This window comes from Alligator sinensis, unplaced genomic scaffold (assembly GCF_000455745.1).
Source record: "Alligator sinensis unplaced genomic scaffold, ASM45574v1 scaffold895_1, whole genome shotgun sequence".
In the NCBI taxonomy this organism is placed as follows: domain Eukaryota; kingdom Metazoa; phylum Chordata; order Crocodylia; family Alligatoridae; genus Alligator; species Alligator sinensis.
In genome coordinates, this window is record NW_005842149.1 from 24,721 (window position 1) to 42,233 (window position 17,513).

General features: G+C 46.1%; 1 protein-coding gene across 1 annotated transcript in view; it reads left to right on the forward strand.

Moving 5' to 3' along the window:
- LOC106722293 (probable ATP-dependent RNA helicase DDX60) overlaps positions 1–15,502 on the forward strand; it is a 33,942-nt gene extending 18,440 nt beyond the window's left edge. Inside the window, exons 9-11 of the mRNA XM_025206266.1 lie at positions 6,599–6,744; positions 11,234–11,385; positions 15,348–15,502. Coding sequence (XP_025062051.1) covers positions 6,599–6,744; positions 11,234–11,375 — 288 coding nt within the window. The 3' untranslated portion in view covers positions 11,376–11,385; positions 15,348–15,502. The remainder of the gene's footprint in view (positions 1–6,598; positions 6,745–11,233; positions 11,386–15,347) is intronic.
- Positions 15,503–17,513: the final 2,011 nt, after the last annotated feature.

The following is a 17,513-nucleotide window of genomic DNA, read 5'->3' on the forward strand; positions in this document are numbered from 1 at the left end:
GCTAGGCTGAGACCTAACAGCTAGGAAACAACAAAAGTGGGGCCAGGCCTATTTTGTCTTGGGCCTAAACTAGAACCAGCGCCCAACCACAGCGCTTGGTTGGGGCATAAATTGCAAATGGAACAAAAGTGCCCAGGCCTATTTCACTGGGCCTGGACTGGGCAGCAAAAAGCCCACTAGGCCTATATACCACTGAGGCCTGGATAAACAACAGAAAGTGCCAAGGCTTCACACTGGCCCAATTCTGCCAGCCAACATATGGCCCCACACCAGTGGGCTGAAATGCAATGGCTGTAAAATAGCAAAAAAGAGGGCCCCAGGCTCATGTCAGCCTGGACATGTAGTCTCAGCTATGCCACCACGCTGAGACACTACCATCCCCAACACTGTGACTGCCAGGATTCTGTCCCCTGGTCAGCCTTCATTAGGGAATGATACAGTCGTGGTATCATCCCACTCAAGGTCTGTGTGGCCAAAACAGCCAGCAAGACACATAGCTGGGGTTCAGCGACAACTATGCCTAACCCAAAAGAAGTTGCAACAGCAACTAACACATGCTAGGCTCTCAGCCCTGGCCCAGACCTCACCAGCAAAACTGCTAGGCTCCAACCCCGGCCAGTTTACTGCAGTGATTGATGCCCCCCTCTTCACGGCAACATCCCACTCAAAACCCAGAAAATGAAAGCAGAGTGAGAACAGAGGTCTCAGGCCCTGAGACAGACTTTTTCTCCCTGTAGCTGAGGCTTTCCTTCACATAGCTTCAGTTTGCTTCATCAGTGAAGAGCAAAGGGTGGGGAGTAACCCTTCCCCCATGGGAAGCAAGATTTTCTGGCTCACAAGTCAGCATTCAGGCTTCAGCAGGCCCAGAAGGTTGAAGAGAACCCAGACCAGGTGGCTTGACACTTAAATGCTGGGTTTTTGGTTCTGGCCATGTTGGTCTAAGGGCATGGGCAGGCAAGGTTCTTTGGGCAGATGTGGTATCTTTTATTAGAACAACTGAGTATTTGGAAAAAAGTTATTGGCAAGCTTTTGGGCGCAGTTGCCCTTTTTCAGGCATAGGGAATCTCTGCTAGTCTGAGACTCCAAGGAATGAGAGGAGCTAAAAATGTGACAGGATGTCAGCGAGAATGTAAATGGGTAGAAATTAGAAAGACAAATGTTGCTACATGCACCCCCATGCTTCCCCTAGCCTGGGGTACACACAGCAACAGGGCGCTGCCCCTCCTCCCCCCCCCCGGGCCAAGCCGCCTGCCTGGCCCTACCGCTGCTCCCTGATCCAGGCATGCACTGCGCTGGCTGGGGCTGGGCAGCACCACGGTTCCAGCCCCTGCTGCCCCGGCCCCAGCCCCAGCCCCTTCCTCACCATGGGGGCTTCAATTAGCCCCCACCCCTCATATAACTTATGGCCGTTATTCCTTGTTACTCTGGGAGGCGCTTGGAGGAACAAGGTCTTTCCCATTCCCTGCTGGCCCCCCCCCCCGCAGTAAGTTTATAGACGGCCACCAGGTCCCCCCCTCAGCCTTCTCTTGCGAAGGCTGAACAGGTTAAGGTCCCATAGCCTCTCCTGTTAGGGTCTGCCCTGCTGTTCCCGGATCATGTGAGTGGCCCTCTTTTGGACCCTCTCAATGCTGTCTACGTCCCTCCTGAAGTGTGGCGCCCAGAACTGGACCCAGTACTCCAACTGTGGCCTGACCAGTGTCACAAAGAGGGGGAGGATCACTTCTTTGGCCCTGCTCTACATCAAAGTGCAATACTATACTATACTAATTAACTATGCAGTAAACATCTTGGTGTCTACATGTATGGCCCTATTAGGCCTTAGGAAACTAATAAACTCCTCAGCAGGTTAGCACTTGTAAATATAAGTACTATCCTACTGTGAAGTTTTTTCATGTAGATGCTGACCTGCGTGGCTGAGGCACAAGGGTGCTTCAGTGTGGGGGCTGTCTGCTAGATAGCCCTGCACTGGAGCACCCTGGTGCCCAAGCCAGCCCCTCTGCAGCATGTTGAGCTGGGTCAGAGCAGTCCCGGGCTGGTAGGCTGATCCCCTGAGACCCCTACCAGCCAGGGCTGCTCCGACCTATCTCAATGTGTTGCAGTCCTGGATGTACATGTAAACGCAGAGTTTGGGAACAATCAACTCCGCTATGATCTGTGCCGGAGTTTATTTCTGTGCATTAATAAATATGTGTAGACATGGCCAGGAAGAGGAAAATTGACCTTTGTGATCCACACCTTCAGGGGTGTTCTTCAGTCCAAAACCTCTCTCCCCAGGCCACTGTTTGAATTTTTAGGTCAAGCTGAGATGTGCCAAAGGGCCAACTGCTTGGTCCAGGGTACCTTAGCTCCACTTCTTTCACAGAGTCCTTGCCAGCTCTAGCAGAGGAAATTCTGTGAGTTTAAAGTATGACACATATGTCCTGTTTGTGCAAGAAAATTACAGATCCTTGCTCATGTAGAAGTGACTGCCCTGTGTAGTCAAATACTCTGAAATCACATTAACCGGAGGCAAAAAATAAGGTATAAGAAAGAATTAAAAGATTACATAAATGAAAGAAATCTTAAGAATCAGTAACTGTGTATTGAGATAAGATTAAGAAAGAGATAAGAAACAAAGACTAAGAACTATGATTCTGTCTTTCCCTAGCTTGCTCTACTGCCTAGAATACAGCTGTTCCAGAGTCAAAGTTCCTGAAAGCAAACCTCTCATTTTGCAGTGCCCAGCCTTCTCCAGCTGAGGGGGACTAAGCCATACAAAGCTCATGGATCCTTACAAAATTTACTCCCAAAATGTTGTTCTAAGGTTCTCATTCTTATCTGCATACTTCTGTTGAATTCTTGGGGAGTATGTATTATGCATATAATTTCCTCCCTCAGATGTGTATCAGATTGATAGGTCATGCATTTTTCCTGATATTTATATCCTTTCAAACATTTAGGCTTAATCTACCATCCTTATCTATCAGTTCTCAAAGATAGTTTCTCACTTCTTCCGTGCAGTTTATAGATATCAATCCCCGACAAGGCAGTTGTCATTTGTAGGTCTTGCTATAGCCTCCCCCTTAGAACTGTACACCATCATTGTTTGTCTGAAGATGGGTCTGGGGTCATGTATGTACCATGCCTGACCATTTGGTTGGCTAATGTTCATAGTCATCTTGTAAGTGAACAGTCAACAACTGCTTTTCTTCAGCCAACTAGGCTATTGTTCCTCTTAAGTGGAAATAGCGTTTGTCAGTCTTGATGCCTAATACAAACCACTCAACTTGTTAATCTGACTCCCTTACAAAACAAAAAAATATACTTACATCAAATATCATGGTTCATACAAACATGAAAAATGGTAAAACTAAATGCAGCTTAACATTAGCTAGAAATAGAGACCAAATACATTAGTAAATTTACTTCATGAAAATATCTGTGCATAGCATCTCATGAGCATCCTAAAATACTCCTACTTTGGGGGTAAATTTGTGACAACTTCATAACAATCATTGCCAGCTCTTCCATGCAGACCATTCCCATTTAGCTAGGGGTAAACTCAGGTGTGAGAAAAATACAGAGCAGCTGCTCTAGCTTTCTAATCAATTTCTAATATCTCAGGATCCCCAAACCCCAACACAAGAGGGATTATTGAACAACTGTGACCAATGTCACAACCAAATTAAGTAGTGCCCATGTCACAAGCAAGTAAAACCATTCAAAACAGTTTTTTTCTGCAGTAGGTTAACTAAGGGTTAACAATAATGATAGTAACTGCTTTTTTGCTGCGCATGTCAAAAAGAAATGTATTGCTGCGCCACTAACAGAGATAGAACTTAGCCTTCTGTGCTGTACATAAATCATTATAATTGGTCAAAGAAAACAAGGAGTAACCCTATGATAACACCCTAGCGAAGACCACTAGATAATTGGCGATTCTAATTAAATATATGACGTGGCGAAAACCAATTGGCTATTACACAAATAAAACCCATCTTCACTTCTGTGAAGAAGGGGAGACCTCCGCACACGCAACCTGGAGACCTCTGAACGTATGTGTCAGAGTAACTGACAATTTGATCACTTGTCAGTTCCCCGCGTCTCGACCCAATCTCAGATGTAAATCAACGACCTGCCGGCCCAACCTTTTCTCTGTCCGACCACCGAACTCTTATGCAGACCGACCTACGACCTATAAGCTGTAACTAACCAAGTATCTATGACCTCTGTCTTTCACCACCTTGACGGCGTGAGTAAATAATCTTGCTTTGCAACCGATAAGTGTCCGCCTAATTAATTCCACTCCATGCGTCACAAGTACCCGCCTGACGGACCCTTAACTGCCCAGGTGGGAGTCAGGGAGAGCTGCTGGCCGGCTGCCCTGGGTCCCGACACCCAACACTCATCAGAGTGATAGGACAACTGTGGAGGGTCAGGTACTAGTATACGCAAGGTTGGAGTTCTCTGTGGATTCTTGGACTCTGTAAATTCAGTACCTAACACTTTTGCACCAGCCTGAATCCTCTTGTCAAATAGACAAGTTGAATTCTCTGTAAGTAAACACTAAAGAACAAAGGCATAGCTTTGGCACGTAGGGCATCACCGACTGCTGTGCTGCAGAGCAGACAGCTACCAGCTGCTTTCATACATTTTGTTCCATCAGCAGTCTCCACCCTAAGGCAATGCCCAGGACTTCTTCCCTGGTTATGCTCCCCACATACCCCCTCAGTTGTGCTACAAATAAAGAAATATTTATAGTAATTCCCTGACCACTGCCACTAGAAGCCCCACCCCTTGCCCTGGAAGTACTCCTTGGGGGAGGGGTGTCGTCTTGCAACTGGAAGTCCTACCCTGTCACATGGTCCATGACATAAGAAGGCCCACCCATCTGACACCAAACTTTGTCCCGTGTGCTGCCACATTGGTCTCAGAATCCCTTGCTCTCATCACATGGTCCATGACATCAGAAGGTTCACTCTGTGACTGGGAAATACTGCCCCTCCACAGGGCCTGCCCTCATGGAACATGGCCTGCCCCTGAGACCTCAGAAGTTCTCCCTTTAGGCCATGAGACACAGGCATGACCTATCAAGCAGTGAGGGGTTGTGACCCCTCTAACAACCTGCTTCATCATCCTCAACCAATCAGTGGGGGTTTCAGATCTCCCTGAAAAAGGTGCAAAACCAAGGGTGGAGGGTCACACACAACATTTTTCAGAAAAAATCATTTTAAGAAAATATAGATAAGAAAAAAATCATATGCTAAAAATCAAACATCTACTATTTTTAATTTTACTTCAGAAATATTTTGTCCTGATTTATGTGCATTTGAGTAGTGTATATAGAGGTGATTGCATAATAACTCAAAATAGTCTTACTCGTGTATATTGTGTATGTGTGGGAGGGGGTAAAGGGCTGTGGGGGAGGTTATGTGGGGGAGTAAGTGGTTGGGGGGTGGGTGGAGGAAGGGAGGGGCAGGGGGCCCGTGCAGCAGAGCTCACCCTGGTGGTGCAGGTGCAGTCCGCCCACCCACACCTCCAGCCCACAACTGCTCTCTGGTGTGTCGCATGGGGCTGGGAACCCCCCCTTCAATCCCATACAGGGCAGTCCACCTCATGCTCCCATCTACAACCGTGTTGTGCTCCTGCCCAGGCCCTGGGCGCACAGCTTCTTGGCAGGACTGTCTTCCACTTACTTGACTGCATGCAGGTGGCTGCTGATCATGCTGGGCAGGCAGAATGGGTGGAAGGCAGCTGGAAGCTAGTGCCATGTGCTGACCCAGGAGCCCCGGCTGCAGCTTCCCCCCAGGCCACTTGCCACCACGTACCCACCTTTCCCCTTTCCTTTCCCCCTACCACTTCCCTAGGAGCAGTGGAGAACCCCGTGCTTTTGCTGGCCACAACCATCACTCCTGCCTCGCATGGACAGAGGGGCTCAGGCATCCCTTGCCTTATCTGCCTGCCACTCCCATCCCCGCAGCAGGAGGCAGCCCCTCAGAGTGTTCATGGCCCACAGAAGGCACAGCCCACCAGCTGAGGCCTAGGAGTTGCATGTGCCGGCAGGGAGAGAGGCTAAGACAGCTGGGATCCATTGTGCGTGGCTTCTAGCATGCTGCCAGAGGACTCTGCTTGCTGTGGGCCACAAGCACCCTGAGGGGCCTCTGCCACTTTCCCTTTGTCTGCCCTCCCCTGCTCGCTGTCACTTCCTCAGCTCCCTCACTGAGCTCTTGGCTCCCAGCTGCAGTCTTCATCCCAGCCACCACTGCTTCCCTTCCCAATCTGCTGCCCAATGCACTGCAGTAGGGACAGGAGGAGCTGCTGCTCATGAGGAGGAGCAGCAGCACCTCCCAGAAGTTGTGTGCTGGCTGTAGCTGGGGCTGTGGCCAGGGCCAGGGCCTTCCAGCAGGTGAGGATGCCCCAAGCGAGAGCAGGTGGGGCTTGGCCCCATGTGGAGTACAGTGGGCCAGGCCATATACAATTAATTGGTGGGCATCTGCCTGCAGGCTGGATAGTGTCAGCTGGCCATATTTTATCCACCCCTGGCATAAAGCCTCTTCAGATATGCCAGGGTGACTTAGTTAAATCAATGCTTACTTAAATGTGCTGTATACTATTGCAGGTGTTTCTAGAAGATCTCCCAGAAGAGTTCGCTGCAGCTGCTGATGAATACAACAGCAAAGTAGAAAAAAATTTTGCTTGCTTTCTTCTAACAACTGCCAAGCTGACTGACAGAACAGGAATACAAACTTCCTTTGTCAAAGATAGGTAGGCACTGGGAACACACACACATTTTAGTCGCTAATTACTTGCTTATGCATATTATACATTAACCTGTTGTGCACACAATTCATATTGTGAATGCCTGATAAACTAGCTAATGGAAACAAGCAATTCATGTAATTTATAGTTTCACAGTTTGTAGGGTAGGAAGGGACCTGAGCAGATCATCAAGTCTGACCCCCTGCTATGGCAGGAAAGAGTCAAACGACCCTGGCAAGGTGTTCATCTAGCCTCCTCTTAAAGACCCCCAGGGCAGGAGCCAGCACCACTTCTCTTGGAAGTTGGTTCCAGATCCTAGCCACTGTGACAACGAAGTAGCGTCTCCTGATGCCTAGCCTGAATCTACCCTCTGCCAGCTTGTGACCGTTATTTCTTGTCATTCCTGGTAGTGCTCGGGGGAACAGGGACTCCCCCAGTGCCTGCTGGTCCCCCCTGTCTAGTTTGTAAATGGCCACTAGTTCCCCTGTCAGCCTTCTCTTGTGGAGGCTGAACAGGTTCAGGTCCCTTAGCCTCTCCTGTTAGGGCCTGCCCTGCTGCCCCGATCATGCGAGTGGCCCTCCTCTGGACCCTCTCCATGTTGTCCACATCCCTCCTGAAGTGCGACGCCCAGAACTGGATGCAGTATTCCAACTGCAGCCTGACCAGTGTCGCATAGAGGGGGAGGATCACCTCCTTGGATCTGCTTGAGCTGCGCCTGTGGATGCATGACAAGGTGTGGTTGGCCTTCCTGACTGCATCCCCACACTGTTGGCTCATGTTCATTTTGGCATCATCAATGACTCCAAGATCTATTTCTGCCTCTGCACTGACAAGAAGGGAGTTCCCCAGCCTGTAGGTATGCTGCTGGTTCTTCCTCCCCAGGTGTAGCACCTTGCACTTGTCAGTGTTGAAACCCATCCTATTCTCATCTGCCACCCCTGTAACCTGTCTAGGTCCAATTGCAGCCGAATTTAAGGCTTGTGAATTCAGCTATAATATTAAGTTCCACTTGTCTTTTCTTTTTTACATGACGTACAGTTCACTCTGTTTAAGTGTAGCTTCAAAACTGAAAAAATAGATACAGCAAAATATATAGTCTTTTTTGTGCTTATTCAAACTCCCATGTAAACAATGTTTTTTAAGTACACTGGGTTTTTGGTTGTAGCTGTGTTGGTCTAAGGACATAGGCAGACAAAGTTCTTTGGGTAGATGTGATATATTTTATTAGACCAACTGAGTAGCTGGAAAAAAGTTCTTTGCAAGCTTTTGGGCATAATCACCCTTCATCAGGCATACTGAGTCTCTGCTGTTCTGAGACTCCAAGGAATAAAAGAAACTAGAAGTCTGACAGGATGACATTGAGAATGTAAATAGGTGGAAATTAGGAAAACAAAAGGTAGAGCAGGGAAGGGAGGGGAGGAGTCAAAGGTAAGTAACTGGGCTGCGCTCTGGGTGGGCAGCAGTGGCATTGGGAGGGGGCTGCAGCCATTCCAAAATTTTCCATAGCCCTTCCCACCCCCCAGTGCCACCCACCCCAAGCCCCCCACCAGGAAGAGCTTGGCTCTGGCCCTCATCCACCCTGCCTCACACACAGATCTGGAGGCACATGGCCCCTGTGGCCTCCCAGGGTGTGTGCAGGGGCGGGAGCCACCCCCGCACTCCTGGATGAGCTGCTCGTGGCTTTGACCCACACCTTGCCCCAGGTGTGCAGCGCCTGCCCAAGCTCCAGCTCCTCTCACCATGGGTGTCTTGCTCTGCCTCCCCCACACCCCTTCCCTCCCAACAGGACCCAGCTGCTCTCTATGCTGCTGGGCTGTGTTCCTCACCGCCTTTGTGCTAGGCTGCAGCTGCACGTATGCTCAGGGCATTTATCTGTGGCATTTTTGACCACATCAACCAAAAAAAGGTGATTGCCGGACACAGTTAGCAGGGCTGGACACGGGCATGGGCAAACCAGGTGGCCGCCCAGGGCCCAGACAGAAAGTGGGCCCAAAAATGGTAAAAATAATTATCATCATCATCATCATCTCTGGTGAAGGGGGTCCCGAAGCTAAAAGTTTGCCTGGGGCCACCAGAAGCCTAGGTACGATGCTGGGTGTTAGCAACCCAAAAACTGACTAGCTCCCTTAGTTTCCGTTTATAGTCTTGAAAGTGAGAGAGCTGCAGTTTGTCTAGCTCAGTGATGGTGCTAGCCCCAGCTGGCAGCAGCAGCCTGCTGTCATCCCGCACGCAGATCTGGGGGCCCACATCCCCCTGGCTGTGCCAGACTCCTTCTTGGGGGTGCGGCCCCCAGATCTGCGTGCGGGAGGACAGCATGCTGTTGCTGCCGGCAAGTAATACTAGTTTTGCTTTGAAAAGTTTGAGGTGCATTTCACAAAACCCCCTCCATCTATCTCCTTGAAACTTGGCAGGCCTCATGCCCTCAAAAGGGGCTACCATCCCTGCAATTTTCATCCCAATCAGGTAAGAAATGACAAAGTTATAGACATTTTTTTGATTCCCCATTAAAGCTTATGGGCAAAACGGCATTGAAACAGCAAAGTTTCGACAAAATGAAACAGAACGCTGCTTAGAAACAGTGCAATGAAACACTATCCCTTTGAAATGGAGGTCGAAACAAAATGGTGCTGTTTCAGATAGCCCTAATTAGCAGCCACAAACTGACCAGCTCTGTTCAGCATTCAGGTCTTCTAATAGCAGCCCTTTGACAACTGCTTCATTCTATCTGGGACAGAGAGAGGGAGTACTACAAGTACTCCTCATTTAACATCATCCCAGTTAGCATTGTTTTATTATTACATCAGTGATCTATTGGAGAATATACTCGTTTAAAGTCGTGCAATGTTCAGTTATAACATCATTTGGTTGCTGCCTGCTAGTAGGTAGCTACTGTGACGTAATTGGATTCGCTTAACATAGTTTTATTTAGTTGCATTTTTCAAGAGTGTAACTACGAGGTTAAGCAAGGAGTAGCTGTATTAGTTATTATTAACATGCAGTTAACTGCAATACTGTTAGTTTACAAAGTAGACAGGGAGGCTGAAAGAGGATGTGCACTAACATGGTTTATGCACTTAACTAATATACTGATAGTCTGTGTATTTTACAGTGTAAACAGATAGGCAATGAATTGGGAATGAGGGTGTTATGAAGTTAAGCAAAAGATGTACTTTAGTAGTATGCAAGTGGACTACACCGTCTTGTAGATTATATTTAGTAAAATAGGATGGAATTAGCTGCTACACTTTCATGGTTTTGAATTGGGGGGGGCAGTCACCAAGATCCCTCATCAAACCAAAAATTAAAGGTATTTTTGTTGTGGTTAATTGATCAAATGGCACATAATTATTTTTATTCCACTCATTTTAATGCTTGTTTTAATTAGATTTTAAAACAAAAGAATATGATCACTCCAAGCTGGCCTCTCATTTGATGAGCAGCACAAAAAATGTAACTGCGGTCTTGCCTTTCATGTGTCTGTCTGGAATGACAGATCAGGATTTATTTGCTGCTGAATATGTTAACAAAGTAAATTAATTTTTTTGTAGAGTAATTCAAACCAGACTCCAGATATGGATTTTGTGGTGGTGGTGATACTTCTCTGGCTTCTTTGCTATAATTTAAACAGCAACCATAAAGACCTTTGAGGAAGGCCCCCATTTAGAGAGGGCTTTTTTAATTGAGGAGGATGTGGTATAGATAGGACAGCGTTACAGTTCACTAGCTCTCTAGTTGCCAAGAGTCATATGCTATGGACAACAGAACTTTAAAACTGTAGCTATCCCAGCCCATAGGTGGCTTACACTTAGTGCACAGCACAATGCTGCCCCAGGACATATATCATTCTATAACAAATGAAACCAAATGTCCAGATCCTAGCCCTCTGCAAACTAGCAACTTATAAAAATCTAGGCTTATCTACAAACTTCTCTAGCTTATTAGCATAAGAAATAATATGGGGATAACGGGTAGATAACTAGATTCCTTCCTATCCCAAATGATAAAAGATCTAGTAGGTAAAATTAATGCTGACTCTTCTGAGGAAGATTCTAGGGCAACCCAGAGCCAAGATGTTGTATAATGCCATGTACAAATATTCAGTTTCTCCTGGGAATGTCACTGTTACCCAGGAAAAACCACAGGTGTACAGATGTTCAGGATTTTTCTTCCAGAGCAAAAATGGCAGTTTGAAGAAAAAAAATAACTGGGGAACAACCAGGATTAAATCACTCCTAGGAGAATTCATGGGAAAACAAATGTGTGTACACAATCTAAGCTAGTCCAAGAATTTAAGGCCTTTTGGGACATCTGTAAATTATTTCAGATGCATGAGTTGCCAGGCCAAAACAAACTTCAAGTGCAAATAATCTTTTTCAGAGTTTATACAGATCATATTCATCTTATGTTTCCAGCTGGTCACAAGATTTCAGTAATGCAACTTGTCAGTGAGTCTAAAACTGAATAGTGCAACAAAATCTGTGTTCTGTCTTCTCAGGCTGTTTTACGTACAGTTGGTGTTAATATTGGAAATGCTCCTTTGCTTTGGTGGAAGAAGCATGATTATCAAGGAAGAAGAATGCCACTCAATGCTTATGTACTTGACTTCTATAAGCATGGCTCCTTGGCTGCTCTGGTAAAAGACAACTGGTATGCACTTTTAATTTCATTACTTTACTGTACTGTTGTTTATGGAAATGAGTTAGAACTTAAATATTTGCAATTCTACAGCCACAGAATTTGTAGTGCAGCACACTGTCACAAAATGATACACCATGTTCATTTCCCTTACTAAAAAAAAAATCTTTTTCTAGCCTTTATGGTCACAAATAAACTCCCATCTTAAACAGTCTGTACAGATGTGTTGATTTCTTATAGCTGCAGACAAATATCAGAGCAATATTAACTCAACAACAAAAAAATCTAATGATGGCAATTCAGGTCTCAAGTCTTGGCCAAAATAATCACCATCAGAATGGTTGACTTGCTACCCTATGATCCCAAACCACCTCTTGTTGCATCCCAAGCATTAAGGGCTGAAACTATCACTGGGTTGCCCTCTTTAGTCCAAGTTATATAGATATACATATCTCCAGCTTTTAGGGGTGTACCTAATAAAGATTTTTTTGGCAGATACTGATGGCCAATTATTACCCAGCCATATCAGTAGATAGCAATACAACATGCAGCCTGGCAGCCTAGCAAGCAGCATCTGGCCGGTCTGTGGAAGAGGGTGTAGGGGGTGATGGGGGCAGATCAAGGCCCCCATGGTGAGGGGGGGGTGGGCACGGGGCTAGGGTAGGTGCTACCCAGCAGGGGCAGGGGATGGAGCTGTGAGCAGCTTGTCCAGGGGGTGTGGGGCAGCTCCCCACTGCTGCACGCACCCCTGGGGAAGGCATGGGGATCATGTGCCTCCCAGATCTGTGTGTGGGGTGAGGGCGAGCTGCCTGCTGTGGACTTGGAGCCAGGAGCTGCACCAGCCTCTTCCAGAGGGGGAGCGGGGCTGGGCTGGGGCTGTGCTGGAAGGGCTACAGGGAATTTTGGGGCAGCTATAGCCCACCCCATAGCCACCCCTTCCAGTGACACTGCTGCCTACCCCATCCCCACTTGCCCCAAGCTCAGCCTCAGCTCAGCACCCCCCTGCTGGGAAGAGGCTGGCACAGCCCCTGGCCTCAAGCCTGCAATGCCAGTGCATAAATCCACAGGGCACATGACCCCCATGCCTCCTCTGGGGGCACACACAGAGGCAGGAAGCTGCCCCTGCTTCTTAGCCTGCTGGTGCCTCTTGGGTGTGCTGCACACCCTTTCCCAGATGGGCAGCACCAGCCCCTGCCCCACTCCCTCATCATTGGAGTCTCAATCCGTCCCCCCATGCCCCTTCCCCACCACAGACTTACTAGCTGGACGCTGCTCTCCAAGCTGCCAGGCTGCCTTCCTGGCTGTGCGCATGCTGCAGCTGCACCCAAGCATGTGGCATTTGTGTGTGGCATTATCTACTACACCGGCCAAAAAAGGTGATTGCCAATAATATATTTTTTTCAGCGCTGATCCGATATGGACCAATATATAGTTTGCATCTTTTAAAGCCATATGTCATTGTTTTTCCTTCACTCTCTGACCGGTCCCTTTTACCAGCTTTTCTGCTTCTGTCAGTATTTTCCAGGACTGTCCTTGGCTCTTTGCTTTTCACGTTGCTGGCAAATGTTATAAGCAAAGCAAAACCAGATAAAATTTCACAAATGCGTCTGTCCCACTGACCCGTCTCCTCCTATTTAAGCCCTATGCCATCAGCCTCTCTTGGATATGTGTGCGTCAACTTAAGCTTAACACAGTAAAACCAGGAATTTTTCTTTTTACCCTGCAAACTCATTCTCTCTCAGGCCCTCTATCCAGGGGTTAATTCTGAGTCTGTTAAACTACCAACTTGAACCACATCTAAATTATAAAGTGTTTCTCTGTTATTTTTCTTCTTATTTTAACAGACAGATCTCATATGAGGATCTGCTTCTTGGGTCTACTCCTTCAATATCAAATATACACGTTGCCCTCTTAGGTCCACACCATACAACTGCTAAAGCCAATTTCCTTGTCAATTTGATCACATCACTGTGCTTTAAATCATTTCACTGGCTCCCCTGCTGCTCTTGTCTGTACATCCAACTACTGTCTTCAGTAGAAAAAGTAGTGCCTTCTTTTCTGTGACTTATTACCAGGGATCCTGGTTTTCTCTGACAAAAAACAAATGCAAGTTCTCTGATAAAACCCCCAAAATTCGTTATTAAAATTAAAAGCCCCCTGCAACTCCCCTCTCCCCGCAGTCCTGCTTGTGCCCCTCACTCATCCCCAAAGCCATCCCAAACCTGCTGGTGCCCCTCCTTGCCACAACAGCCCTCCACCCTACTTGTGCCTCTTGCCCCCACCCAGAGGCCTGCCGGAGGGTGCTCCCAGCTGCCAGGGCTATGGGGTCAGGGACCCAAGTCTGCAGCTCCTTGCCCCCAACAGCAGGCAGCTTCAGCAGAAGCAGCATGAAGCCAGCTCCCCCACTGCTCTGCCTGCTCGGGTGGGGCCGGGACTGGCTCTCTCCAGCCGTGACACGCAACCCTCCAGCCCTTCCAGAGGGGTCCCCAGCCCCCTGCAAGCCCCATTTACCTTAGGCTCCAGGAGCGAAGAGTGAAGCTGAGCGGAGTAGAGCTGTGACTGAGAGCCTCAGGCACTTCCCCTCCCCACTCTGGGTAGGGCTGGGGTTTCCCATCCTGTTTGCAAACAGTTCTTGCAGCCTGGAGCTCAACTAGATTGCAGAGCTGTTTGCAAAAGCAGGGAATCTGTGGGTTTCTCTGCTAAAAGGAGAAATCCATGTTCTCTGATAAAAAGGGGAAATCTGTAGTTTTCTGTGGGAAATGGAAAACCAGGATCTCTGCTTATTACTAGGCACTTCTACTCATGCTCTCAGCTTATTTAGGTACATTTTTCCCCATACAGTCTGACCTCACTTACAGTCCCTAACTGCTCATACTTCTCTTAGAAGAAAAATGTCCTCCTTCCTGCTACTCTCAGTGAATCGTTAAAACTTGCATAAAAAATTCTGTATTTTTCCCTTCCCACTAACTTGTGCATATTTGTCTGTCTGCCCTTTAGTTGTGGACTTGTAAGGCTGTTCTTTTTTGAATTATTAGGGATCTATACATGAGCAGACTTGATTAATCAAGTCTTCTGGAACGTGGTAATTCTCATGCTCCAGCACTTCATGTGTGTGTCCCCACACTTCAAAATGGTGGTGGGGGGTGCTTTATCTAAAGCTTGTTTGACAGCTCTCAGAGCTGCTCTAATTAAAGTGCCCTTTCACCCCGCCCCCCATACACACTCCCAGAGCATGCATATAAACACCCTTAAGAACCTAGGATTTTGTAAGCACTGTCATAAACAATTATTTTCTATACAAAATTCTGAAGCATGATGTCAAATATATATATTTTTAATTTTACAATAATTACACTATTTCTCACCCTGTTTCATACTTTAACTTAAAAACAGGAACTGCTTAAAAATGGGCAGACCCGTACACTAACTGGAGGAACTTTCTGAAGAAATTATGGCATTATCCACAGGCAAATGAACTAAGTTTTGAGTTTTTCCTGTTCCTATTAACTCAACAGCTTAGTCTACAGTCTATTCTCCATTATAGTCTGTCATGCAGAACTAAAGCAACTGGTCTCAAGAGCCGAAGTTCACAAATGCATTGCTTCCCCCCCCAAAAATACATTTTCACAGTGACAGCTTTGAATGTTTTAATAGGTTTAGAATAATTCTATAAGCATGTGTCTTACCCACCTGTATAGCAAAACACACTTCTAGATCCCAGTTTACAGCACTGAAATATTTCCTCATGCTGATCTTGCAGAACTGGTAGGTTGCTCATTGGACAGCTGTTACTCAGAAGTTTGCCTAGATCAGAGTGGCCCTCAGAGAGGGTACAGGGCTAACTTGTGTCATGCCTGCCAAAAAAATTTGCCCGCCTTGGCCTAGAAGGTTGGGGTTATTAAAAAAGGGATAAATAAGAGTGGTGTAATGAGTGTCCACTTAAACCTTCTCTAATGCTGGAATATTTTTCTTAGGTTAAGTGAAGGAGGTGCTTACAAACTGCTCAAAAGATCTTTTGCTTCTCATTAAAGATATCAGGTATGATATATACTTTTATATCCTTAAATTAATTTTGTTTGGACCTTTTAAATCAATTTAAAAGAAACAACATTTTTTTCTCTTTTTTATAATCACCAGAGTATCACTAGGTGAACTGTGTGACAACCCAGATGACAAAGTTGTACTGGCATTTCAACAACTGAGCGAGAGTTTTGAGGCAAAACTGAATAAAGTTTAAGTGTCAAAAGACTGGCATATATTGTGAAGAAAATGATACCCTGGAAGGCACTAACAGCATATCATGTTAATACATGGCTAGAAGATGAAAATTTAAAAATTCTGAAACATGTATTATAATAGTTGTAATATATAGGATTTTACTTATATATAAAAAAAAAAAAACAACCTGTTTTTATTTCTGTAAGAAAATGTTAATGTTTGCATTAGACTTGATGTTTAGAAAATGCCCTAAAGTTACTCCAGTATATTTATGATTGCTTATAGTTATGAGGTTTTCTATTTTTCAAATTAAGAAGCTTGCTTTGGCTACCAAGTTTTCTGGAACATCCCAACGCAGCTAAAAAAAGACAGGAAGAAGTAAGTTTCCATTGTACTTGGGAATTTTTCAGGGCAGCTACTTCCACTTGCAGTCATTAGAGCCTCCCAAGTCCCAGGAACCACAGTGGGGGCACTTGCATGGTATATCTTCATAAGGGAGAACTACACCCTGTAACAAAATAAACTGTACAGAATGGCTAGTGCTGTATGTCAGCAAGTAGACATTGGATTTGTCTACACGTGCTTAGAAAAGGTTGCAGGAATCTGAAGTGGTTCAGACCCCTGTGGAAACTCTTTAGTCAGGTTAGAATCTTGCTAAACATATTCAGGAATATATAAACAAGAGTTTATATCTTTCTAAACAGTTTGTTAACTGAACTCTGTTACACCTATATTTAAAACTGCATTTTCTTCTACCTGATCTTATATTTTATGTAGCCATTTAGATTGGCCCTGGTAGGGTCTTACAAGCTGTTGGTCAAAGGGCAACTTTACAAAAGATATTTAAAGCCATTCCTTAGGAATACTGACAGTTAACACAAAACAAAGGAGCTGTGCCTCATTCCAACTACATCTTACTTGGTGGCAGTTGCATGCAGACAACTGGATTCACCTTCTTCGCTTGGTTCTAATTAGAGACATTATAGACAGGAAGCAGGGTGTAAAGAGTGATGAACAGGAAATAGTGACACTCCTGCAAGTAGACTTCCTGTGCTTGAAGCAAGCAGCACTTGGCCACTTGTGTGATTTTCAAAACACTGGGACAGGCTCAGTAGGCCCCAATAGTCAGCAGAGCTTCTGAGGGCTGAACACAGGCTTCAAAGCAGATGGGCAGAGTGTACGGGTTTAAGAGCAGATCTAAGGTTGCCCTTAAGTAGCAGCATAAAAATAATCAGAGATTACTTTATGAGAACACCTGATGTTAACTAAATAAAACTCCTTTATCTCGCACTAACATTACTGCACTTGCAAGTTTCTGTTACTGTTTTTGTATATGACTATTTTCATAGTATACATACACACACACACACACGTCTAGGGGTGCTCAACCCTCTTGGCCTGCGGGCCAGATCCAGTCCAGAGAGCCACGTAATTCAGCTTGTAGATTTCCTCATGGGTTCAGAAATTTTGCAGTGGGAGAATGGTGACAATTCCAAGACCTACACGGCTGGATCAGCCCTGGTGAGCCAGCCCCATGTGGAGGGGAATCAGGCCCCATTCCTGCATGGGCAGATCTAACTGGGACATGATGCAGCCATGTGGAAATGGCTCCAGCCGAAACCTGTTCCTGTGCAGCTGCACCACTCAGGCCAGTACTGAGCGTCAGATCAGGCCCACAGACAGACATGATACTGCTCAGACAGCCCATGGACTAAAATGGTGGGTGCACCACTCTACTAGTCATATCTTTAAAACTAAAAGAAGAGACTTGTGGGACCCAAGAAGTCCTGGCAACAGCATTCAAATGACCAATTTAAGTTACAAAACAAACTACTTCTGGTATTTAATATTTTAGTGGTGGTATATAAAGCCAACTCATACTATAAGTTAACTACCGAGTGACAGTAACGTAGGCTGCTAGA